Source organism: Lissotriton vulgaris, chromosome 6, assembly GCF_964263255.1.
Source record: "Lissotriton vulgaris chromosome 6, aLisVul1.2, whole genome shotgun sequence".
In the NCBI taxonomy this organism is placed as follows: Eukaryota; Metazoa; Chordata; class Amphibia; order Caudata; family Salamandridae; genus Lissotriton; species Lissotriton vulgaris.
Window position 1 is genome coordinate 784181118 of NC_141694.1, and position 27263 is coordinate 784208380.

Genomic DNA, 27263 nt, shown 5'->3' on the forward strand with positions numbered 1-27263 from the left:
CCCTGTCTAAAACCCCTGTGAGAGGGCAAGGATGTTCGCACAATGCCTGCGCCAACATTTCTGGGGGCACCCGATGGAATGCCCTCGACACTGATCCTTGCTGTCTGGAGGCACTACTCTGGGATTTCTTATTGCCCAGAATGTAAAAATTGACCAACCGATGGTCTGTCCACAGGACCGGCAGAAGTGCCGTCACCTCTATGGGGGACGTAGAGAAGACCTGATCCAAAGTATGGCCTTTATCATGCGTAGGTTCAAAAAGATAGGGGGCTGGGCCCAAGGGGGCCGTAATGTCGGACAATTTGATCACATCTGGGTCCGAAGCCTCATCCATGTGAAAGTTGAGATCTCCAGCCAAAATACAGTGTTCAGCTCTCAAGACCAACGATGACAGGACAGACTGGAGCTCGTCAAAAAAGGAACCAACTGGACCAGGGAGTCTGTACACTAGCAGCCCTTTCACTGACTGATGCGGCGCCAATGATAAAGAGAAAGCAAGGGATTCAGACCCTTTAATGGCCTCGGTGGGAATGATTGAACATACAACAGATTTCTTCACCACGAGTGCTACACCACCGCCCCTTCCTTCCAGCCTATCTTGCCTATAAATATTATATTCTGGAGGGATCGCCATAGCGATATCAGGATTAGAGGAAACTCCTAGCCAGGTCTCCTTTAGCATCAAGCACATCGGTTTTTCCGTGGTTAAGAGGTCAAAGAGCTCCTGAGCGTGACTGCGCACTGACCTGGTATTTAGCAGCATACAAAGGTAATTCGTAGAAACCATCTCCCGAATAGGGAGTGTCCGTGGCGCATTACCTGGCGACCAGCTGCAGCCCGGGCATCTCCTCTTGCCCCTATGGCGGCCAGGAAACACCTTAAAGCAAGCACACGATACCTTTTGTAAGGACCGCAGCTTCGAAGATGTATAGCAGACCATATTAGCACCAGGTAAAAATTAGCCCACCCGCTCCAGGCCTCCCGCCGCTCCGACTGCCTCCGGGACGCTGACGGGCGCAGACGGGCTGGACTCTGGCGTGGCTCCGGCGTCACTACGGCGAGAACGCTGCGCGAGAACGCTGCGCATAGAATGGCTGCTTTATATACTGATCAGCGTGTCCTTATGACAGCTGATCTGCTACCCACGAATGGCCCGGCGAGGAAGAGCTCTCACCCAAGATGGCGGCCAAAGCTGAAGGGAACCGGGACCCGCAAAGCGCAGTGAAAATACCAATTATAGTGCAGGTGAGGGAGCGCGGTACTGACTAAAAACAAGGTAGAATGAAATAAACAAAAAGCAAATAGGCAACAGGGATATTTTTTAAAAACGCTGCCGCGTTCGTAAATAGCTCGCCCTGCAGCGCGCTATGCTATGCAGTTGGTATGTCAGGGTTAGGCGTCCGTTGTAGATGAAACAGAATGGCCCGCCTAGAATGCCCCCTTATATACTGATCAGCGTGTCCTTATGACAGCTGATCTGCTACCCACGAATGGCCCGGTGAGGAAGAGCACTCACCCAAGATGGCGGCCAAAGCTGAAGGGAACCGGGACCCGCAAAGTGAGGTGAAAATACCAATTATAGTGCAGGTGAGGGAGCGCGGTACTGACTAAAAACAAGGTAGAATGAAATAAACAAAAAGCAAATAGGCAACAGAGATAGTTTTTTAAAAACGCTGCCGCGTTCGTAAATAGCTCGCCCTGCAGCGCGCTATGCTATGCAGTTGGTATGTCAGGGTTAGGCGTTCTTTGTAGATGAAACAGAATGGCCGGCCTAGAATGCCTCCTTATATACTGATCAGCGTGTCCTTATGACAGCTGATCTGCTACCCACGAATGGCCCGGCGAGGAAGAGCACTCACCCAAGATGGCGGCCAAAGCGGAAGGGAACCGGGACCCGCAAAGCGCGGTGAAAATACCAATTATAGTGCAGGTGAGGGAGCGCGGTACTGACTAAAAACAAGGTAGAATGAAATAAACAAAAAGCAAATAGGCAACAGGGATATTTTTTAAAAACGCTGCCGCGTTCGTAAATAGCTCGCCCTGCAGCGCGCTATGCTATGCAGTTGGTATGTCAGGGTTAGGCGTCCGTTGTAGATGAAACAGAATGGCCCGCCTAGAATGCCCCCTTATATACTGATCAGCGTGTCCTTACGACAGCTGATCTGCTACCCACGAATGGCCCGGCGAGGAAGAGCACTCACCCAAGATGGCGGCCAAAGCTGAAGAGAACCGGGACCCGCAAAGCGCGGTGAAAATACCAATTATAGTGCAGGTGAGGGAGCACCGTACTGACTAAAAACAAGGTAGAATGAAATAAACAAAACGCAAATAGGTAACAGGGATATTTTTTAAAAACGCTGCCGCGTTCGTAAATAGCTCGCCCTGCAGCGCGCTATGCTATGCAGTTTTTATGTCAGGGTTAGGCGTCCGTTGTAGATGAAACAGAATGGCCCCCCTAGAATGCCCCCTTATATACTGATCAGCGTGTCCTTATGACAGCTGATCTGTTACCCACGAATGGCCCGGTGAGGAAGAGCACTCACCCAAGATGGCGGCCAAAGCTGAAGGGAACCGGGACCCGCAAAGCGCGGTGAAAATACCAATTATAGTGCAGGTGAGGGAGCGCGGTACTGACTAAAAACAAGGTAGAATGAAATAAACAAAAAGCAAATAGGCAACGGATATTTTTTAAAAACGCTGCCGCGTTCGTAAATAGCTCGCCCTGCAGCGCGCTATGCTATGCAGTTGGTATGTCAGGGTTAGGCGTCCATTGTAGATGAAACAGAATGGCTCGCCTAGAATGCCCCCTTATATACTGATCAGCGTGTCCTTATGACAGCTGATCTGCTACCCACGAATGGCCCGGCGAGGAAGAGCACTCACCCAAGATGGCGGCCAAAGCTGAAGGGAACCGGGACCCGCAAAGTGAGGTGAAAATACCAATTATAGTGCAGGTGAGGGAGCGCGGTACTGACTAAAAACAAGGTAGAATGAAATAAACAAAAAGCAAATAGGCAACAGAGATAGTTTTTTAAAAACGCTGCCGCGTTCGTAAATAGCTCGCCCTGCAGCGCGCTATGCTATGCAGTTGGTATGTCAGGGTTAGGCGTTCTTTGTAGATGAAACAGAATGGCCGGCCTAGAATGCCTCCTTATATACTGATCAGCGTGTCCTTATGACAGCTGATCTGCTACCCACGAATGGCCCGGCGAGGAAGAGCACTCACCCAAGATGGCGGCCAAAGCGGAAGGGAACCGGGACCCGCAAAGCGCGGTGAAAATACCAATTATAGTGCAGGTGAGGGAGCGCGGTACTGACTAAAAACAAGGTAGAATGAAATAAACAAAAAGCAAATAGGCAACAGGGATATTTTTTAAAAACGCTGCCGCGTTCGTAAATAGCTGGCCCTGCAGCGCGCTATGCTATGCAGTTGGTATGTCAGGGTTAGGCGTCCGTTGTAGATGAAACAGAATGGCCCGCCTAGAATGCCCCCTTATATACTGATCAGCGTGTCCTTACGACAGCTGATCTGCTACCCACGAATGGCCCGGCGAGGAAGAGCACTCACCCAAGATGGCGGCCAAAGCTGAAGGGAACCGGGACCCGCAAAGCGCGGTGAAAATACCAATTATAGTGCAGGTGAGGGAGCACCGTACTGACTAAAAACAAGGTAGAATGAAATAAACAAAACGCAAATAGGTAACAGGGATATTTTTTAAAAACGCTGCCGCGTTCGTAAATAGCTTGCCCTGCAGCGCGCTATGCTATGCAGTTTTTATGTCAGGGTTAGGCGTCCGTTGTAGATGAAACAGAATGGCCCGCCTAGAATGCCCCCTTATATACTGATCAGCGTGTCCTTATGACAGCTGATCTGTTACCCACGAATGACCCGGTGAGGAAGAGCACTCACCCAAGATGGCGGCCAAAGCTGAAGGGAACCGGGACCCGCAAAGCGCGGTGAAAATACCAATTATAGTGCAGGTGAGGGAGCGCGGTACTGACTAAAAACAAGGTAGAATGAAATAAACAAAAAGCAAATAGGCAACGGATATTTTTTAAAAACGCTGCCGCGTTCGTAAATAGCTCGCCCTGCAGCGCGCTATGCTATGCAGTTGGTATGTCAGGGTTAGGCGTCCGTTGTAGATGAAACAGAATGGCCCGCCTAGAATGCCCCCTTATATACTGATCAGCGTGTCCTTACGACAGCTGATCTGCTACCCACGAATGGCCCGGCGAGGAAGAGCACTCACCCAAGATGGCGGCCAAAGCTGAAGGGAACCGGGACCCGCAAAGCGCGGTGAAAATACCAATTATAGTGCAGGTGAGGGAGCGCCGTACTGACTAAAAACAAGGTAGAATGAAATAAACAAAAAGCAAATAGGTAACAGGGATATTTTTTAAAAACGCTGCTGCGTTCGTAAATAGCTCGCCCTGCAGCGCGCTATGCTATGCAGTTGGTATGTCAGGGTTAGGCGTCCGTTGTAGATGAAACAGAATGGCCCGCCTAGAATGCCCCCTTATATATTGATCAGCGTGTCCTTATGACAGCTGATCTATTATCCACTAATGGCCCGGTGAGGAAGAGCACTCACCCAAGATGGCGGCCAAAGCTGAAGGGAACCGGGACCCGCAAAGCGCGGTGAAAATACCAATTATAGTGCAGGTGAGGGAGCGCGGTACTGACTAAAAACAAGGTAGAATGAAATAAACAAAAAGCAAATAGGCAACGGATATTTTTTTAAAACGCTGCCGCGTTCGTAAATAGCTCGCCCTGCAGCGCGCTATGCTATGCAGTTGGTATGTCAGGGTTAGGCGTCCGTTGTAGATGAAACATAATGGCCGTCCTAGAATGCCTCCTTATATACTGATCAGCGTGTCCTTATGACAGCTGATCTGCTACCCACGAATGGCCCGGCGAGGAAGAGCACTCACCCAAGATGGCGGCCAAAGCTGAAGGGAACCGGGACCCGCAAAGCGCGGTGAAAATACCAATTATAGTGCAGGTGAGGGAGCGCGGTACTGACTAAAAACAAGGTAGAATGAAATAAACAAAAAGCAAATAGGCAACAGGGATATTTTTTAAAAACGCTGCCGCGTTCGTAAATAGCTCGCCCTGCAGCGCGCTATGCTATGCAGTTGGTATGTCAGGGTTAGGCGTCCGTTGTAGATGAAACAACGTCACCCCTATTGCATTCAGATGATTTGGTGAGTTCCTAGGTCTCAGTTGAAGGCTGGAAGTCCTCCCAAGCTTTGGAGGCACAGGCAGCTGCAGGATGAGTCATTTTTGGCATAATTATCGAGGACAGCAGACTGGCCAGCAGGTTTGGCGCCAAGTCAGTTGCTGGTCTTCTATTCTTGCGACTCTTCAGTGCCCATCTTCTTCTTTCAGGTTGGCAGGGTCTGCCTTTTTGGTTCCAGGGGATCCCCTAAATAGGGGTATTAGGGGAGTGTAGGCTGGTAGCCAATGTGCTACTTACCCCTAGCGTCACTACACCCCCTATTTGATAACTTCCTGTGGGAAGTGGGCATAACCCTGTCCCAGAGTTCCTAATTCTGCTATCACAGAGATGGCAGACTCTGAAATATAATGTCCAAATCAGGTAGCCAACCTTAGGGGTGGAACTAGCCTGAGAAAAAACACGCCTCTCTACTAACTTTTTTGCCTTTCCAGGCGCTAAACGGGCCCTGGTCAGGGGGAGTGGCATCCCTCCGAGGGAAGCCAGCTTAACATACCAAAGGTGGCAGGCTTTTTGAAGCCCCGTGCCTTGGAATGCTAATTTACAGGTCATCCTGCTGGAAGGGCGTATAAAGCACCCTCTGCTGGAGCAAGCTTTTTTATTGACCTCCTGAGAGTGTTGGCCTCACCCCTGGGGGTTAGAAACTCATCTGTGGTGGCAGGCTGTCATCCAGCACATTAGTAGTTTATAGGTTTTCAGGGGCACCTCTAAGGTGCCCTCTGGGTGCATTTAGTAATAAATCAATCACTGGAATCAGTGTGGGTTTAAATAACCTACACTTATCTTTGATTGGCCGTGTGAACGCCTTAAAAATGGTATACTTCCCTAAACTGCTTTATATGTTCAGAGCAATCAATCTGGAAATTTCTGAATATTGGTTCAAATTGATGGAGCGTACTTTCTCTAGTTTTATTTGGTCCTATTCACAACCACGTAGAGCCTATAAGCTCTTGAATCTTCCTAGAGAAAAAGAAGGCCTAGCCCTCCCTAACCTCAAATTATATTATTGGGCTTGTATGCTCTCATATAATCATGAACTCTTTTTTTTACTAGATAATAATGAGATAGTCTTAGGGGAAGACCTACTATCAATCCATCAGCTGGTATTAGGTAATGGGAGCAGGGGTTATCTGTGGCGATTTCTCTATGATAGCTATCACAAAAAGGTCTTTCTAAAGACCTTACTCGGAGGGTTTAAAGCGTGGAAAGCTGTGAGGAAATTATTGGGCATCGGACGACTCTCGCTCTATTCTCCACTAAGCAATAATCCGGCTGTACCTGAAATCTTTAGTGGAGCCTGCATTAAGAGATGGACCATGACTGGAATTACACACCTTGGATGTCTTTTCGTAAATGAAGGGCTATACTCGTTTGAAACCTTGAGGGAAACATATCATTTGGAATGGAGGGACTTTTTTAAATATCTACAAATTAGAGATATTTTAACCCAAAGAATTAGAGAAAATACCTCGTTTAATAAAATACCGACAGCAGAAACGTTAATAAAACCAAAAAAATTTACGATTGGTGAGATGTATTCTCACTTGGTATCCCTTCTTCCGAACAATCTCGAGAAGACATTACAGAAGTGGCAGGGAACATTTACAATGACTATGGAAGAATTCAATCATGCCTATGATTTATCCCAAACCATCCTTATGTCAACCAAACTGCAAACACAATTTTATAAAACATGCTTTTTCTTGTATTATACCCCAGATAGAATCGCTAAATGGGGAAGTGGGAGGGGTACATTCTGCTTTAGATGTACGTTATCTGAGGCGGATAGCATACACATATTTTCTTCCTGTGTAAATTTATCCCCCTTAAAACTGAGTATTGAACAGTTTTTAACTGAGATTTTAAAAACCAGAATAATCCTCTCTAATGAATTGATTTTGCTTGGAGTAACCAATCTCGCCATGGCGATTCTAAGAATATGTATTGCTTCTGCCTGGCTAGACCCTAACCCACCATCCTTTCAACAATGGTTTTCTAGATTGCTAGCTATATTTAACTTGGAAATGGCTATATATAAAAGAACAGGCCGAAGAAGGAGGGCCAGGGGATTGAATATTTGGAATCCTTTGATTGAGTGGTCCCAATCTCAAAGTAATTCTCTGTAACATAAAGCCATATTCTGCGGGACTTAAATACCACAAAACCTTAAATGGTTAAAGTTGCATATTATTTGAAATCTATAATTATCCAGATGTTATGTTTATCTCCTCAAAAGGAAGGGAAATGTTTTTTGGTTGTGTGATTAATCTACTTAGCCATTATTGTACAATGTACGAATTCTCTAATTTTTCTGTGTTTATATGTGAAATATTCTTTGCTGAACCTGTATGACCTGCGGGGTGGGGGGGGGGGGGGGTTTATATACACTGGGAAAAACTCAATAAAGATAACTTTAAAAAAAGGAATCAGTGTGGGTTTATTAATACATGATGTTTGATACCAAACATCTTTGTTTTCAGTAAAGACATCATGTAGCTGGGGTACTCGTTTTCTCCAGTGTCCAGCACATGTACTTAAAAGGGCTTCCCTTGTCACTTGTACTGGCAGTAATTCAACTGGCCAGCACAGGGGCATGTCTGCTCATGCAGAGATGTCCACACATGCAGAATAGTGCACCATGCTCTAGGGCTGTAAGGCCTGCTGTAGGGGGGATTTACCTATACTGCATGCAGTGCCTTCACGCATGGCACACAGGGCTGTATGCCATGTCGAGTTTTTACTTTTGTCTGCACCAAAAAACGCACCTTGCAATTGCAGTCTGCATGTGTTAGTTGGGGGGACCCTTAGGGACCCTCTTTGGTACCCATTCCCTAGATGCCTGGGGTACCATTTACTAAAGACATGGGGGGGCAAAAGTATTGCCAATTGGGATAACAATTGTACAGATCGTATAGAGACTTCTAGTTGCAGATTCCTTACCTTTGAATTTCCCAGGCTTCAGGCTGGATCCGGAAACTTTTACTGAGCAATACCCCTTGCGCACAACGTCGGGTGGGTCCATTTGACTCCGCATGATGTCGTTGGTGTTGGTTATGATGTTGCTGTGCCTACATAGACGCCACCCAGGCGTGCGGACGTTAGTTCTTTTCTTTCCGTGCCAGTTAAGTGCTGATACTTGAAGAGGTACCCCTCTGCAGCTTTTTGACAGGCTTTTATCTCTACTTTTGTTGACATTTTTTTAGTATGACTTCGTGCGCAAGGGATGTCTGGTAGACATTTTTTAAACAGTGTGGGAATTGTTCCCACATGATGTTGGTTACCAATCCCCATCCCGTATATCTGTGGCGTCTTGTACGCGACTACAAATCGAAGTCGTGTTCAGACTGTCAGGCGATGGCTCCGTAGACCTCGAGGGAGCGGGCGATGAAGTTGCTCAAGGCCTGGCTGTCGACACAGTTAAGCCAGATTCCGAGGAGGTCGCAGTCCCGTTCGAGGAAGAGGAGGTTGCGGGATCGCTCACGGAGCCCTAAGTCCTCTTCCTCCCATTCGAGGTCATCTGGACTAACTGGTAAGAGGCACAAGAAGAAGTAGTCCAAACTTGCACTTCACCTCAACTGGCCGTTGTCGAGAGCAGGGGCGTAACACAGGCCCCTGCAGCCCCCGCAGTGCGGGGGGCCCCCTCAGCACCGCACTTCTAGCACAGCTCGCACCAATTCACTTTGGTGAACCCAGTGATAGGCCAAGCATGTATTTATTAGTCTGCCTATATGTCGGACAGGATTTGAAATATGGAAGGTGCCCGGACTTTGCTGAACTCCAGAATTTACGTTTTTGCTACTGAACTTTTTTCTGCAAGCCACCTCTACTTCTCCCATCCAACCAGTTCTCTGTGCTGTGAACCCGGTAGGCTCTGCAGTTTGGCCTGACATTTCAAATTCGTTTGACCTTTGTAAGCTAGGTCAGTAATTCAAGAAAACCAGTGTCATGACAATAAACATTCCCTGTGGAAGAACAGAAGGTGCAATTTCTTACACTGTATTTGCTCTGCGAGGACAGTCGTTTGTGATTGGCTATAGTTTGTGTGTGGAATTGTCCAGTTTTGCATGCATACTCGGTTTGTGATCAGCCATATGTTTTAACATGACATTATTGTTCTATGTTGTTTTTTCGGTTCTAGGTGTTTAGCATGTGCCTGCACATTTTAGCATATTGTAGTTGCAGTATATCAGTAATTTTTCAGTTGTAGTCCGTTTGTGATCAGTCATGTGTTTCAGTGCTTCATTGTACCTTGTTGGCTCAGTTGATTTGTGATCAGCTATGCGATTTAGCACTTCCTTGTTCTCTGTAAGCAATTGTTCAGTTCCAGCAGGTTAAATATATGCAGGTTTATTCATCATCTAATCGTGATATGTTGGCAGTTCAGCTCTAGTCAGTTTGTGGTTAACTTTGCGTTAGCATTAATGAAACACTGTCTCTATTCCTGATTGTAGTATAAGGGCTTAAGTGTGAATTGACCAGGGTTTTTCGAAGACAGCGCAGTGGGCTAATGCTTTTGTTGTTGAGACTTGTGTATTATATTGTAGCCAGACAGCCACAGCTATGGACGTCGACGACTCCTAGAGCCAGTGAGTTGGGACATAATTGAGAGAATATGGCGTAACAGCCAGAACTGCCAACTTTGGAGTTTGGGAGCCACGTTCGAGTCTCGGCGTAGGCTCAAAATCGTGGGCAAATCACTTAATCTCAACCGTGCCTACCAAAAATGGACGTGTCCTTGTGTAATGTAACTGGTGCTTGGGTAAAGCGCTCTAATACATTGGAGTCGAGTTCACGCTATATAGAACTGCAAAAAATAAAAAGATTAACAGCTACTCTCCGCACCTATTGATGAGGCAAATCTAGCGACGCTATGGGTCTACATGCAGGCAAAGACCCCATGCTCCCAAGCCGCAGCCGGTACTAAAGCACTGCCGTAACTGGGGTGTAGAGTGCCCACAACACTTCTGAGTCCATTACCGCTGTACCAGTGCTGTAAGTGGGATGAAAAAACAGGAGGGGGGATATCGGAGGGGTGTGGGCAATGAAATTAAGAGCGTGACTTAAAAACACATAAGCTAAAAAAAATTGTTTAGCATAGTGTGCTGCCTCACTGGTATTGTGCTGCTTCTGTCATTACATCAGAAATATATAATATAACAAATAACATTTCACCCACACCAAGCCACACTATTGGCTTTGTCAATGGCTGTTAGTTGCATAAGATAAATAAGCAACAACTATGGCTTTTTTTTATACAATATGAAAATGCCTCAGTTCTGAAATGACAAGACTGTTTAAGAGGTTTAACTAGTCGCTTTGAAGTTACAACAAAGGCAGTGAAGGGTGGGGTTGCTGCAGATTGCTGAAGGTGAGGGTAAAAATGGTGAGTTTGATAGGGACCCGTCGCAAGACCTGCTTTTTAGCACTTACGGTGCTGAGCACTGGCAGGACCCGGCCCACTGAAAGCCCTGCACAGTACCTACTGAAGCCACGCCCCAGGGCATATCTCAAGTTAACCAATGACTGTTTATGAGCTAAATAAATTAAGTACGTAACGTCATAAGAAACATCAGTATTTTCATATCCAGAAGGAAATTCAATTTGGAGCTTCTAACTAGTTTTTAATGTCATTATATTTTTACTGGTGTCTAATGGTATTGTGTATTTTAGTTGATATTTAAGTTAAACCGGTAAAAAGTCCTGCTTTACTTTCACTGATATGTCGCACAGTGTTTATAAACCAACATGCTGCAATGGACCCAGCATAAGCCGCGTGCAGTCTGTGAACAGCGCTTTGTATAATGGTCACAAGCGAGGGCTACACACTTATTCTAGGGCACCACACAGAGGACACACATTGTACTCTTGGAATGTGTTTGTGGATGTTTCCAGGAACTCAGGGGCATAACACAGGCCTCCGCAGCTCCCGCGGTGTGCGGGGATGGTCAAGCTCCAGGGGCCCCCCTCAGCACTGCACTTCGGCCACAGAGCTCCAGATTTAGTCTGCCCCTCCACATACCCTGTAGGGATGCCCCCTCAAGTTTTGTTATGCCACTGGTTGAGGGAAGTAAGGAGCACTGACGCTCTAGGTATGGTTCTGCGGAGCCGGAGCCAGAGCCTGAGTCGACTTCGCTCCTCCCTTCCTTTCGGGAGCCAGAGCGACTCCCACTCAAATCAGAGTTTTTTACGAGGCCATGCGCCACGTGTTTGAGCGGAATGACCCTGTTGGTGAGCCCTCGGGCCCAGCTGGGTCAGATGGGGCCCTGTCAGGTTCAGGATCCAGTTCGACGATGGTCGTGCCAACGCGACCTTCCCTAGCGCCTGTCGGTAGCGCAAGTCCTATCATTCTCCCCGATGGCACAAAGCCGGAACTGCGTAGAGCGACACCGATTCCGACGTCGACAGAACCCAGGGGGTCTATGTTGTCGCCTGAGCACTTTATGATTGTGCTGGGCTTAGGAGAGGAATGGGAGGAGTCTGGAGACCCATTAGAGAATCAGGATGTCTCTGAGGAGACTATGGACTGGTATGGGGAACTTGGGAAAGCGAGTGGTATGGATACTTCCCCAGACACTGAAATGCTCTCTCCACCTACAGTGACTACGGAGGAGGGGCGTCCTATGCCATGGTGTTTAAGAGGGCAGCTGAGGTCTGTGGACTGGAACTGCCCTCAGTGCAGGCCAGGACTAATCTCCTGACCGAAGTGCTTCAACCTGGGGCTTCCACCTCTGAATCCCTTTTGCCTTTAATGAGGCACTGATGGACATCCTTCTAGGAACATGATCCAAGCCTAGCACAGGGGCTCCTCTGAATAGGACAATTGCACACCACCATTGCCAAGCTCCGGGTGACCCAAAGTTCCTCAGCCAACACCCCACCCCAGAAACTTTGGTGGTGCAGGCCTCTAGTTCCCATGGCACATTCCCTTCTACCCCTCTGGATAGAGAATCCAAGAGACTGGACTCATTTGGGAAGAAGATGTTTTCTTCCTCCAGTCTGGCATTGCGGTCGGTGAATACTGCATGCTTATTGGGCCATTTCTCCCATTCTCTTTGGGAGACGGTTGCGCAGGTGCTGCCACAAGTCCCGGAGAAGGCCTGGGCTGTGCTCTCCCAAGCTGTCAAGGACAGGAGAGATGCAGCAAAATTCGCCATACAGTGTGGTTTGGATTCGACCGATTAGCTGGGCAGATCAATTTCAATGACGGTGGCCTTGAGGCGCCATGCCAGGCTTCGTACAGCTGGCTTCTTGGGGGATGTCCAGTCCAATTTAATGGACATGCCCTTTGATGGAAACCACCTTTTTGGGGAAAAGGAAGGCAGACTCGGCCCTGGTCAGGTTCAAGGACTCTCGAGCTATAGCCAGGTCCTTTGGTCTCTCCTTCACTCCTTGTGGCCAGTCTTCCTTTCACCCCTTTCATGGCAACGGAAGGTGTTTCTAGCCACGTCAGCCCTATCCTAGCCACCGTCCCACTCAGACTACCCATGTTGTGTGTGAAAGTGGTTAATTCTGTCCACGGAATGGAGGCCAGTAGTCGTCTGCCACACTGCCCCCAGAAGCCACAGCCTCCAAGCCCTCCTAGGCTGATTCTGCAGGACCACACTACTCCAGTGGGTTGAAGAATTCCTCATAATCCCCCCGCTGGAGATCTATCACAACAAACAAGTGGGTCTTGCAGATCGTCCAGGAGGGCTATTCTCTTCTATTCCTTTCTTTTCCTCCTACTATTCCGCCAACTCGGGAACGGCTGGCTGAGGATCATTTGAAGTTGCTCCAAGAGGAAGTTACAGATCATTTGGCCAAGGGAGCTATAGAAATGGTCCCAGCATCAGAAGTAGTCGGTGGCTGTTATTCCTGCTACTTTCTGATTCCGAAGAAGAACAAGGGGCTTCGGCCAATTTTGGATCTTTGGACCGTCAATCTCTTCCTCTAAAAAGAGACATTCTGTCAGTCAGTCAGTCAAGTTTCTTTATTCGGTTAATAAAAATCAAAAAAGATGGACACATAATACATTTCATCATTACATCATTACAACATTACAAGCACAGTACATTGATCTATTAATTACGAATTTAAAAAGTGTAAGAAATTCATACAACCATATTTCATGAAATTAATACATATGGATGGTATCTAAAAGTTATAAAAAGTTATAAAAAGTAATAAAAACATCATATATGCTAAAAATGATCAAATATTAATTAGTGAAGACCCTGAGTTTAAGCGATTCTTGTTAATGCGTACTCCCGCAAATAAAAAATTTGCTACATGGAATGTTACTTTTGCGGTGGGTAAAAGTTGCAGGAACATGAGTGCTGGCCTGACCTGTACAAAGCCTGCCTCACGCAAAATTGGTAGCAAGTATTTTTTCCTAATCATGGTGTAGTGATCACAAAACATAATAAAATGTAAAGTGTCCTGAACGGAAAAATGATCACAGTCACAGGGTTTCGCATTCTCTGGTATATCCCAATTTTGATAATGACCAAGCATTAAATGAATATGGTTAAAACGAAATCTGATTAAAATAAATCGATGAAATGGTCTGGTTACTAAAATAAGATAGGGTTCAATGCCCGGGACAGTCATTAGTGTGTAGTTCTTTCTGACAAGTGGCTTCTTTAGTTCAGTTTCTTCCCTTTCTGATATATACATATTAGCCAAGGTACTTTTTACTGTGTTGACATCCGCTTTTGTAATACATTCTTGGGAGAAAAAAAGGTCAGGACGACCCACTTGTGTGAGTTGTAACTTTACATATCTCACCCATGGGATGTTTAAGGCTCTATCCAAGGCTAAACAATCTTTAAGAATTATATGATTTAATGATATCTCCTTGTTGAGCCAGGTTTTTAGCCAGCAAGTAACTGGGGCTAACTTTAATGCGTCTGTTACGTAACCCAGACCCAGTTCCGCGTGTAGTGAGTATATAGGGGTGGAATTAGGGACAGAAAGCAACGATCTCAGAAATGTATTTTCCACCTTTTGAATCTTGTCGTGGTTCGTGTGTCCCCAGATGGCGGAGCCATAATAGGCTCTAGACAGGCATTTCGCTTTATATACTTTTATAATAGCCTCCATTGGGCGGGCTCCCAGCCTTTTCGTAAATCCAAGCAAAGCTGCAGCTGCTCTAGCTACAGCGTTGCCTTTTTGAAAGTTGCTGGGGGCCCCAGGTTCCTCTATCATCAAATAAGACTCCTAAGTATGGAAAGAATGGGACTCTCTTTAACTCCTGCCCAGTACAAAAAAAAGTTTTAGTTTTCTTTTTTCTATCTGCAGCTCCAGTGATCATGATCTGCGATTTCTGAGTGTTAATTTTCAGATCTAGGGAGGCCATAAAATTACCAAAAGAATCCAGTAGACAGCTAAGGGCCACCCCTGAGCGTGCCAAAAGAACGGTGTCATCCGCGTACAGGAGGACCGGGATCTTTGTCTCTCCTGCACGCGGGATGTCCAGGGATGCGTCCGCCAAAGCTGGCTCAAGGGCGTTAATGCAAAGTGTGAAGAGGAGGGGAGCTAGGATACATCCTTGCCTAACCCCCCTCTCTGATTTAAAATGACAGGTGCACCTGCCCTCCTTGGTGACTCTAACCGAGGCCGAAAGGTCGCGGTGAAGTTCGGCTATATAGCTAACCAGTGGGGGATCAAAGCCCATGTACATGAGGACCCCCCACAGCTTCGCCCTGTTAACAAGGTCGAAAGCTGAGGAGAGGTCCATAAAGGCCATGTACAGAGACCCCCCCTGGCGATGGAGTACTTATTTATAAGGAGTTCAAGATTAAGACACTGATCCAGTGTGCTCCTGTTTGCCCTGAAGCCATATTGTGCATTTGACATAATCCCTTTCCCATCGAGCCAGGTGGTCAGTCGCCCCAATAACACTCTGACATTCAAAATTCTCACATTGGCTCAGGTCTTGTCTTCCCTTTACCAAGGAGACGGCATGGTGGCGTTGGACCTGCAGGATGCCTATTTTCACATTCCCATCCTGCCTGGCCATAAGATTTACCTGCGGTTCAAGATAGGCCACCACCATTTTCAATTTACTGTTCTCCCCTTCGGCCTTACCAGTGCCCCTCGGTGTGTTCACCAAGGTGATGGCTGTGGTTGCAGCTCATCTGCGCAAGTTAGGGTTTTCAGTCTTCCACTACCTAGACGACTGGCTCAGTAGTCGTCTCCCACCTTCAGACTAAGGCGGACCTTCTGCATTCACTGGGGTTCTCTATAAACATGCCAAAGTCACACCTGACTCCTTCTCAGGCGCTCCATTTCATTGGAGCAGTTCTGGACTTAGTGAAGATTCTGGCTTATCCTCCCGAGCAGCGAGTCCAGGATATTTAGGTTATGATTCCGATATTTCAACCTCTATCCTGGATTTCGGTGAGACTGACTCTGAGGCTGTTGGGTCTTACGGCCTCCTGCATCCTGTTGGTAAGACACACCAAGTGGTGTATGCGGCCTCTGCAGAGGGACTTTAAGTTCCAATGGGCACAGCATCGGGGAAGTCACACCGACGTGGTTCAGATCTCGGAAGAAACTGTGAAGGATCTGCAGTGTTGGTTAATAGACCGCGATTGGGTCAACGGCAGACCTCTCTTCCTTCCCCAACCAAATTTCATAATCGTGACGGATGCGTCACTTCTGGGATGGGGCAGCCACATAGGAGAGGTGGAGATCAGGGGTCACAGGTCTCTGGCCGAGACGGGGCTCCATATAAACTTGTTGGAGCTTCGAGCGATTCGGTTGGCATTGAAAGCATTTCTTCCCTCTGTCAAGGGGAAGTTAGTGCAGGTGTTCACAGACAACACCACCACCATGTGGTACTACAACAAACAAGGCGGGTGGGGTCGTGGACCGTGTCGAGAGGACCTATGTCTGGGCATGGCTGGAACAGCAGGACATAACCCTGGTGGTTCAACACCTGGCAGGTTCTCTGAACGCCAGGGCGGGCGATCCCAGACGACAATGCCTTCAGGATCACCTGAGGTCCTTAATTACTCTTCGGGTTCCCTTGTTTGTTAAAAATATACCTAAAGTGCGAGCAGTCACTTTGCTCTTTTTAAAACTCTAAAGGGCTGTATCTGCATTATCCCCAAACAATCTAAAGCCATCAAATTACATATTCATGAAAGAATCCTGGACATCTGTGGGAAAACTAGTTGAACTGATCCAAGCATGCCTTCTTATCACCACACTGGTCCCGGTAGGCTCTCTATAAACAATCAGTTGTATGTAGTCAAGATTTAATATAAAGGTTTTCAGCATCCTGCACATCTGTAACCAAACTTTGCAAGAATTGCTGAGTATCCTCCGGTATTGCCAATAAAACATCAGCAACTCTATCCCACAAAACATGAGAATATCTTTCCAACTGACAGGAAGTATTTACCTATTTACCGATTGTAAGGCCAAAGCCATTCATGACAACATTTTCATTGCCTATGCCTCCATCTTTTTAGACTCCCTATCAGGTGGAATAGTTTTAACCTCTTGTATAGGTAAAACTAGATCAAGAATTTCTACTTCTCTGAATTACAGTCGCAAAGGATGATGTTTCTTCAGTAGCCATAATTGTGAAGAGGATGATAAACCTACATCAGGAGAAAGGTCAAGACCACTAGCATTTTGCAAATCAAGCTAAATATATCTATTTGAGGACATTCTGCATCAAAAAGATACTCTTCTCATGAAAGACCAGGTTCTGACCAAGCGTACACCATCGTATAAGGCAACAGACCTTCAGAAGCCGATAAAACAATCAGATTCGCCATTGTCAACAGTGACTCCAATGCCAGCATCGCTTGCCACCTCAAAAGAGGAACCTGTGGCATCAATTGCAGCACCAATGAGAATGAAGTCATAGGTTCCATCACCATTGATCCCAAGGTCGTCGGTCTCAAACCTGAAACAAGAAGCATGTTTGCGTCAAGGGCGGATCTGTCGACATCTGACCAAACAAAGGCCTCCTCGGATCCATGGAACCCGAAGGCATACCAGAAGGATCCGGATTACACCAAAGATTGTGTCCATGGCTTTCTTAACCTGTTGGAGCTGATCTAGTGTCACTACTTCATCCGCTGGAAGCTGAAAAGGAAAAGACGTTGAAGGAGTATCCCTAACTGGAGAGCAACTTTGAGTCAAAGTCCCCGGTACCTCATGCAACACTGAATGGTGGGAACGATGTGATTGTTGACACACGGTAAAAGCATGCTTAGATTTCTTATACTTCTTATGTCTCTTCCTTGACTTACTTGATTTCGGCAAAGTTCTACCTTTTGACAGACCTGTCAATGGAGAAAAAGACCGCTCTATTGACCTCTGCCAAGATCGACGAGCATTGGACATCAAACAGGACCAAGTCTTCGAGTTCTTGAACTCCGCTACTGCAAGTTTAATTTCCTGTCCCTGAACTGCCTTCTTGTTCATCTTGACACAAGACGATCATGACTTTGGGTCATGGCCATAACTAAGACACCACAAACAGACATCATGTGGTCTGTGACCAACATCTGTCGGCTGAATGTCATACATGGTTTAAAACCTGAAGGTTTTGGTGACATCTTACACACAAAAAAGTCATTTCTAGAAGAAATTAACCAATAACCAAACTTAATGACAATTGAATCTCCAGAACCACATCAGTTGGTGCGGAAAGAAAGGAAGTGACGTCAGCGCGAGCAGGTGACATATATGTAGGGAAGATAACATCACAACTAAACAAGATGAAGTCGCACGCGGAACCATGATGTTTCATGATGCCACCTGTCCACGCTGGAAGACATTGCAATGCAAAGGTTTCTGGGTTTAGTGTGATGCCTGGATGTATTCAAAAAGTGAGGAATCTGCAGTTAGAAGTCTCTATCATAAACAAAACTTTACATTATGTTCCTTCAAGTAAATTAAGATTTCTTACTTCCATCCTTTTAATAGAGGCAAAAGCCAGCAAAGGTTTTGGTGGGGAGTAGTATCTAGGCTTCACCTAAAGACACTGTAACTCAGAACTCGAAATAATATGCAACACTGAAAAAACAATTGTGTCATAGCATTTGCAGTGAAACCTTAAGAACATACCTCTGTTGAGGCACATTATATGTGAACTTTAGTGCTACTTTTCTTTTCACCCATACTGAGATATAATAGGGAACAGAGCTGCTGTCTGTAGAACTAACACAATAGTAACATGTTTGCCATTATATCCAAATGTATTATCTTTCCAAAGGTCTGTTCTCTTCAAGATGTATCTGATATGCCCCTGTAAATGATAAATTAAAAAAAACTACACAATCAGTTCACTCCAAAAGGAAACATTGGGGGCTAGTGGAATTTGATATGATCTTTACGACATGGGATCATGAATGACGCTGTAAATACGAATATTAGCAAATGTATGACAAAGAAAAATAAAAAAACACGATATTTAGAAACGATCAACCGTTCGTGAAATACTGTGCTTTGTAATCTTTTCTAAGGATGGATTCTAATTTCTGATGAGCCTGTGTGGTACTGGTGAAAGTACCTAAGGATACTAGCACAAACTCAGTTCTTAATATCAAACAATAAACTGAATTGTGTTTATTTTAGGAGAGAGCTGAGATTACAAAGAGAAGAACGTTTTAAACAAGCTTTAGAAACAGTTGAAGAAAAACCTGAAGGTACAATATTTTCAAATGGCCATTAACTGGACCTCTGTGTGTTGCTCATTTTTGTGAAATGTGTAATAGGTGAAACATACATGCTGCATTGGCTATTTTCAATTATCAGTAAGGTTGCTCAAATCTTTCAATCAGGTTGATGGTTATTTTTCTTTGCAAGTGATTAGCCGTCCTCACCCAGTTTGAAGCCAATTAAATTGCAGTAATGTGGTGTTGGTTGGCATGGCGTGCTGAGTAAAACTTGAATTTAGGGCCAGCTTTAGCATTGGCGGGCCCAGTGCGACAATCTTTGTTGGTGCGCCCCACAGGCCTCAGTGACACCTTTCTCCCCAGATTTCCTTACTACGACCCTCCAATGGTACCGTGCATCTCTCCTTAACCTCTCTCACATTTATTTAATTTCTTTTATAGCGCTACTCATATCAATGTAGGGTGACTGAGTGCTTTAAATTACATGAACACACTTTATACAGAGACATTGAACAAATGTGTAAATTAATGTCTAGGAATGTTACATAAGACAATGATGGCCACAGGGCTAGGAGTCACGTCACCCATGCTGGTAGGCTTTAAATGTTAAGAGTGCTTCATCTGGAGAAACGGAGGTGTAGATTTACTAGGTATTACTCAATACAGCGGAGTAACCAAAGTTGCTCCGCTGTGTTGTGTGAAAAGGAGAGAGCACAATAGCGCCATCTTCACTAAGATGTGGCACTTTTGCTCTTCCGCCTAGCACTGGCCTACCATAGGTTACTTTTCGCAAGGGCACATGTATTTGCACTGTAGGGCAAGGGTTTCTTTGTGCTGTCAAGCATAGTTTTTGTACTGGAAGGGTACCCTTTCAGCACAAATGTCTATGCTTTAACAATGTTTAACACTTTACTACTTTGTATGTGTGCTGATCAGGTATGCCTGCTTTGAGGAAGTGAAATAGAAGTATTTGCCTATGCCTCCATACTGCTTCAAGTACGCACTGATTTATGTACAAGTAAACCACAACCTGTTAGTTTACAAAAAACAGTTTATGTTTCCAATTTTATACTTAGTTTACAGAAAAAAATTCGCAAAAAACAGAACTAAGACCACTACCGACCTCATGTCTTAGCCATGTGCAATTTCAAAACACTTACTATAAATGTGCAATAAACCAAACATGTGATAAACAAATAGAACTACAGTGATTTTTGACATTAAAAAAACATTAAAAATGAATACATGGACCATACAATCTTGTGCATTTATGAAAAAGGTGCTTTCACTAACAATTAGGAACACAGGGAGAAGATAAAACACAACTTTTTCAACAGTTACACTCCCATGACCTGAACATGAGCTAAACAATTAATTATCAGGAGTATTGCCAATGTCAGCAACAAATAACAATGGCCAACTAGCCAGACAAAACAAAGAGGATGCCGACGCGTTTCGAATCCTGATTAACGACTTGCAGAATTCTCGTCAGGGCAGACTGAATCTAGTCCATGGGAACTGTTAAAATGAAAAACAAAATGAAGTATTTACTATCTAGCGGGTCCTCTTCCCACTACTCTCAGGACAGTGAGTTTGCCTTAAAATTCATACCTTGTATAAATCCTGCCCACAGTCAATCCTGTTTTGGTGGAAAATGTCGTCTATGCATTGATGGCCTACGCTGTAACAGAGTAATAGGATAGGTAAGTCCCTTCAAAGGTACACAGGGAGGGATTACTTACCAAAGAGCTCTCATATTGCTAATTTACCTGTGTTAAATTCTGGAAGCTAAGCCACGTCTGGTGAAGTTCTTATATTTTCTGAAAAAGGGTAACAAAGTGCGACTTAGAACCCTGCTAGCTCACTACCACGCTGGTCGCGTGTACATTTTAGGGCTTGAAATGGTACACTTACTTGGACACCGGTCAGCGGTGACCTCAATGGGGGTTCCGATTTAGAGGCCGCGTTTCTCCATACTGGGAGCAGTTAATAAATTATCTGTAAGGGTAAGGAGAGGGGCAATGTATTACCGCATTGCCATTTCTGTACTATATACGTGAGCGGTGGCAGCAATAGCGCTGGTCGCGTGTGGGTAGTTTTTAGAAAATACACTTACTTTAACACCGCTCCGTGGTGACCTTAGTGGGGGTTCCAATTTTAAGTCCGCATTTCACCACACAGAGAACAGTAACTGTGGGGATAGGAGGGGAACATGTTACCGCATTGTTCTTTCTGTGCTTAGAAACATTGTATGGCAGTTTTGAAAGTGGCCGCTACCGTGCTTACCGCAAAATGTTTGGAAAGCCACCGAACTGTGTGCTCGCTCCACCACGACAAACCTAGGGGTATGAGTGTCCCTGGGCGTCGCCGGTCTTGAAGCTCAGAACATATGGTTGGAAAAGGAGCCAATCAGACCACCCGCCAGGTGCTGATGTATGATGGGACCTGTAGTCTCAGAAAAATAATCCACGAGTTTTTGGGAGCCATTCAGGTGCATTATGGGACATGTAGTGTCCGCCAACAGGCACGAAGTATTTTACGCCCTATTTATTTCGCTAAGGCTGTTTAGACCCTTATTCACGCTGTCAAATTTTAGGATTAGATACGCCTCCTTGCGCAACAGCATTGTCTCCACATCTTGGAAGTATTTGGGGTCAATCCATGCCAGTGTGGTCCATTTGAAGTCATTCTCAGAATGGCCGTGAGTAATGAAATGTTCCACCATTGGAGCAGTCTGGACTTTTTTCTTAAGCCGGGAGCGATGTTGGGTAATCCGAACATTAATGGGCTGATTTGTTTTGCCTATATAAACTCTGTTACACGGGCAAACCACCGCATAGACGACATTTCGAGTCTTACAATTCGTGAAGCAATCATGCTTCCATCTAATGCCATTATGTACAAATGTGTCACCCTCTATGGTGCTTGAACATGAAACACAATTGCCACATTTATGGTGTCCGCATATGGGTTTCAATTTCCACTGAGTGACAAGGTCGCTTTTAGGTGCTGTGATATGACTGTCTGCTTTAATGAGGTGTTGCCCTATGCTTCTGTTCTTACGCATAGCGAAGATGGGTTTCGAGAGGGGGTGCTCCAGAGTCTCAAGAAGATGCCAATTATTCCGAATTATATTTTTGAATTGATTCGTATGTTGGCCAAATGTTGTCACACAAACCAATTGTTCCAGATCTTTCTTTTGTTTCTTTTCGAGTAGTGTGTCTCTTGGGGTGAATTTGGCCCTGTTTTTCGAATATTTGAGCAGTTTCTTTGGATAACCTCTCTCTGCCATCTCACTGCAGAATCTATTTGCATGGGAGTCAAAATCACAAAGGTTAGTACAATTTCGCCGTATCCTCAGCAATTGCCCATAAGGCAAATTGTTTTTTAGGGATTGAGGATGCGAACTGCTGTAATGCAGAATGGTATTCCGGTCAGTTTCCTTCTTGTGCAAGGAGGTAGTCAACTTGCCATCGCAGGAGCCTACAGTGACGTCCAGGAAAGTCATTTCTTTTGGACTGTAGTTACGAGTGAATTGAATATCTGGATGCCTAGAGTTCAGCCACAGATGGAACTGCTCGAGGTCCGCCTGGCTCCCCTGCCACAGGAGCCAGACGTCATCGATATATCTTAGCCACTGAGTGATATGTCCAGAAAAAGGATTGTCATTTAGGACAAATCGCTCCTCATATTGTGCCATGTACAGCACAGCCAACTCCGGTGCATAGGGACAACCCATGGCTGTCCCCTTGACTTGAACAAAAAAGCTATTCTCGAACTTGAAATAATTACTGCGAAGAGTGATCTCAGCTAGTGCCACAATGAAGTTGGTAGGCACCCGATGGGGTCTGTCCCTTTGTTCTAAATAGAGTTCAATGACCTCAAGAGCTTCATCCTGTGGTATTTGTGTGTAGAGCGAGGCCACATCAAGTGTCACCATCAACTCGGTTTGGTCATCGAATGCGCGCCCCTCAATTTGTTTAATGAAGGCTGTTGTATCACCGAGATGCGATCGGACTTTTGCAATACACGGTTTTAAAAAGAAATCAATGTATTTTGATAATGGTTCAAGCACCGAATCGCATCCCGAGACAATGGGTCTGCCCGGGGGTACCTTTTCATTCTTGTGAATCTTCGGTAAGAAGTAGAGAATCGGAGTTCGAGGCAATTTTTTATTCTGAAATTCGTGCTCTTTAGGTCCTAGAAAACCTGTGTCAAGACCCTCCCTGGTAATTCTAGATATTTTGTCCTGGATTGCGTGGACAGGGTCTTCTTTTGAGGGTCTGTACCATTCCCTATTGTTGACATGTGTTTGACCTTCGGCAAGGTACATGGGGCGTGGCCAAAGGACCACCGCCCCGCCCTTATCGGCTTGTTTAATCACTATTGAAGTGTCAGATTTCAGATCACCCATTGCTTTTTGTATACCCTTGCTGATATTATTCTTTGTGAAGCCAGTTTTCTTCTCAAGTTTAGTGAGGGAAGAGAGTACAGCTTGCTCAAAAGCTATGACCTGTTTTGGAATATTTACAGTTGGAGTAAAACGTGATTTAACTCTAAGTCCAGTGGTTTCCTGTGTGGACGTCATTTCGGCTCCCGCGAAGAAAGTTTTTAACCTTATCTTGCGGCAAAAGTCAAGTGCTTCTAATTTTAGTTTAGTGAAGTCCGTTCTTTTTGTTGGAACGAATTTGAGACCAAGATTAAGAAGCATTTTTTCATCCCTTGACAGTTCCTTGTTGGATAGGTTCACTATAGTTGACAAATTTAATTGTTGTTGTAATTTTTGTTGCGTGTTCGCATTTGCCACGGTTGTTTGAAACGAGGTCGCGATTGGCCGCCCCTGGATAAAAAAGGAGCCGACCCACGAGTGGCGCCTCGTTTGTTGAAATTAGACTGTCTAGAGTCTGGGGAAGAGTCAGAAGAAGTGGTGTCTGAGAAAGTCAAGAACCTATTTTTCGATCTGCCCTGGAAGGAATTTAGGGCCCCTCGTGACTCTCCAGAAGTGTAAAAATCCTCTTTTAAAAAGGGATATACCCACTCCAACTGGAAAGATTTAGAGTCTTTATCAAATTGTGCTGCTTTCGTATTCAGAGAATAATCCTTGAAAGTAGCAATCTCCTTTTCAATTTTATCAAGGAGTGCCTTAGCTTCAGACGTAGTCTGGTTGTCATTAATTGTTTTGATCAAATTATGAATCTCCTTCTCTTCCTGACTGCAAATGCGCTGGGCGGTTTCAATGGTATGCACCATTAAATCCCTGCTGCACTTTGTATTGATTTGGCTGAACCCTTTCTTGTACTCAGTGTCTTCAATAAAAATCACGGGGATGTTCTTAACCTGGAGGCCCCAAGGGATAGTCCCCGCTTTTAAATGCCTTAGTAGGAAGTGGCCGTGAAGTTCTGTTCGAATGTGCTTCTTTTGAAGCCTAATGAGTTTGTCCGCCTCGTTTTGTTGTTTTGCTGAGGCGCTCAAGGTGATTGAAGAGAATGGTGAGGACGCTATTAATTGATCGATATGGCTTTCCGTGAAGGACAGCGTGTCTTTGTCTGCCATAGTCAGCAAGAGTGGACACTCTTGCAAAGCAATAAATGCTAACAAAGTCCGAGGACACTTTCTAAGTGTCGTTCCCAAGCCACTCGGGCGATTGCCCGCGCAAATAATCAAAAAAGAAGGGTGGCTGGGCCCAAGGGGAAGGAGGGTAGGCAGGGCCACACAATATGAAATAGAAGTATTTGCCTATGCCTCCATACTGCTTCAAGTACGCACTGATTTATGTACAAAATGTCGTCTATGCATTGATGGCCTATGTTACAGCGTAGGCCATCAATGCATAGACGACATTTTCCACCAAAACAGGATTGACTGTGTGCAGGATTTATACAAGGTATGAATTTTAAGGCAAACTCACTGTCCTGAGAGTAGTGGGAGGAGGACCCGCTAGATAGTAAATACTTCATTTTGTTTTTCATTTTAACAGTTCCCATGGACTAGATTCAGTCTGCCCTGACGAGAATTCTGCAAGTCGTTAATCAGGATTCGAAACGCGTCGGCATCCTCTTTGTTTTGTCTGGCTAGTTGGCCATTGTTATTTGTTGCTGACATTGGCAATACTCCTGATAATTAATTGTTTAGCTCATGTTCAGGTCATGGGAGTGTAACTGTTGAAAAAGTTGTGTTTTATCTTCTCCCTGTGTTCCTAATTGTTAGTGAAAGCACCTTTTTCATAAATGCACAAGATTGTATGGTCCATGTATTCATGTTTAATGTTTTTTTAATGTCAAAAATCACTGTAGTTCTATTTGTTTATCACATGTTTGGTTTATTGCACATTTATAGTAAGTGTTTTGAAATTGCACATGCCTAAGACATGAGGTCGGTAGTGGTCTTAGTTCTGTTTTTTGCGAATTTTTTTCTGTAAACTAAGTATAAAATTGGAAACATAAACTGTTTTTTGTAAACTAACAGGTTGTGGTTTACTTGTACATAAATCAGTGCGTACTTGAAGCAGTATGGAGGCATAGGCAAATACTTCTATTTCATATTGTGTGGCCCTGCCTACCCTCCTTCCCCTTGGGCCCAGCCACCCTTCTTTTTTGATGCTTTGAGGAAGTGTCATTTTTTATGCAAATCTTTTTCTACCAGTGATAGTAGATAGGGATTAGCATCAAGATCCATGGGTGCTTGCATGGGAAGGTCCACCTACCATCCAAGAAACATGCCCTTTACACAAAGTGAAGCAAAGTAGGGCCTACTGCTACTTCACGTTACTTTAGTGCTGCTTTCCACCACAATTAAGGATTTATATTGAAAGTAAATCACAAAACAACACATGTAGTCACATTTGTGTCAATTTTGTGATGCAAATCCAATGCAAAGTGTTAGTAAATATGCCCCACACAAACTCAAGATTTAAAACGTCACAGTGGTTGGGGTTGTCTACACTAACAAAATGTATTATTACTCAAAAGAATCCTTTTATAGCAACCTTACAATGATGAATGGCTGAGAAAAAAGAAAAAAGGTTCTAAACCTATGCCTAGCCGTTTAAAAACAGCCCTTTCATGCAAGTTCATAGCTCACTTCGCTATTTTGAAAGGATGGTAACTTATAAAGTGCATGTAACAAACTGATCTCCGTGGCAAAAGCAGTAACCTACTGAGCTGTCTACAAAAATGCAAATCTTGTGATATACATGCTACATGTTGTGCTCTGCAGCAGGAACATTAACCCTCAATACTACTACAGCATGAGTCAAAACTAACACTATACAATTACAGATCTCCCCATCAAGTACATTAATCACCAAAGTTAGCATGCTGTTTTTATCCCCTGGAAAATTCACAGCACACAAAGATCTCTGCCTGCCATTCAAATGGTGCCCTCTCTACCTTGGTGCCCAGTGTGATGACTCTGGTCATTCTGTCCTAAACCGGCACTGCTTGAACCCTAAGAAACATGACAAAGGTTTTTTCAAAGACCTTCTGGACAGATCCATTTTTAATTTTGGCTGCACAGCACAGCTGTCTCCATATCTTGTGTGATAGTTTACTGCTCATGTCATCTGCAGTGCACCACATCCCATGTAATCTCTGCTGCTAAACCAGGTGGCCAATTTGAAGGGTATTGTCCAGAGTGTATTGTGGTTTTACCTTTCCAAGATGACTGATACATGTAGAAGCAACACAGACTTGACACCACCAGTCTGGGTAGCTCCCATGTTAGAAGCAATACATGGCCAAATTCGAGACATTATGACTGAGGAACTTGCCCACATATCCGCTCGTCTGGACCTACTTACCATTAAATACACTTGCAATGCTAGGATAGCATCTAAGCCCTCGACATCGGCAAGTGAGATCGACAAAGTGATGGCTGATCCAGCCGAATCTGGAATCACTGAGATCAGAAAGGAGTCCACTATTACTAGCAGGGTCCCAAACTTCATTCAGAAGGGCCAAAACATACAGTGTGAGAAAGGCCATAAGGAAAGGGACACTGTATCTGGACACAAGGGTACTACTGGGCCACTCCATGATAAGGGGGACTCAATGAGACTGAGAGATAGGGAAGCAATGGATTTGCCAACTACAAACCTCCCACCAGCCTCTGCGCCCTACGTCATCGTGCTTACAGGAGTTCCATCTCTTAAAGAAGGACAGAGGGAAACTCATTTTGAGCTAAAAAAGAAATGTTTACATCTGTTTGCCAGAAATAGACAATTTAATTGTGCCAAAGCTGATGAAATACTCCTGACACGTAGAGTGGGTTGGGTGGGCAACAAACCCAAATATGTCAGGGGGTACTGTATTATAGTTAATTTTAGAAACCCCACTACTGTGTACAGTCTATTGCATTCAAGCAATTGTTTTCCATTTATAGGTACAACTATTAGACCCTCCCCGCT

The 27263-nt window shown here is 45.0% G+C and overlaps 1 protein-coding gene across 3 annotated transcripts in view; it reads left to right on the forward strand.

Annotated features, from left to right (window-relative positions):
- The window catches only part of AK9 (adenylate kinase 9), a 1394796-nt gene that overhangs the window by 448405 nt on the left and 919128 nt on the right, over positions 1 to 27263 (forward strand). For all 3 annotated transcript variants that reach the window (XM_086926806.1, XM_086926808.1, XM_086926807.1), the window contains exon 21: positions 18819 to 18889. In XM_086926806.1, the coding sequence (XP_086782932.1) occupies positions 18819 to 18889 (71 nt within the window). The remainder of the gene's footprint in view (positions 1 to 18818; positions 18890 to 27263) is intronic.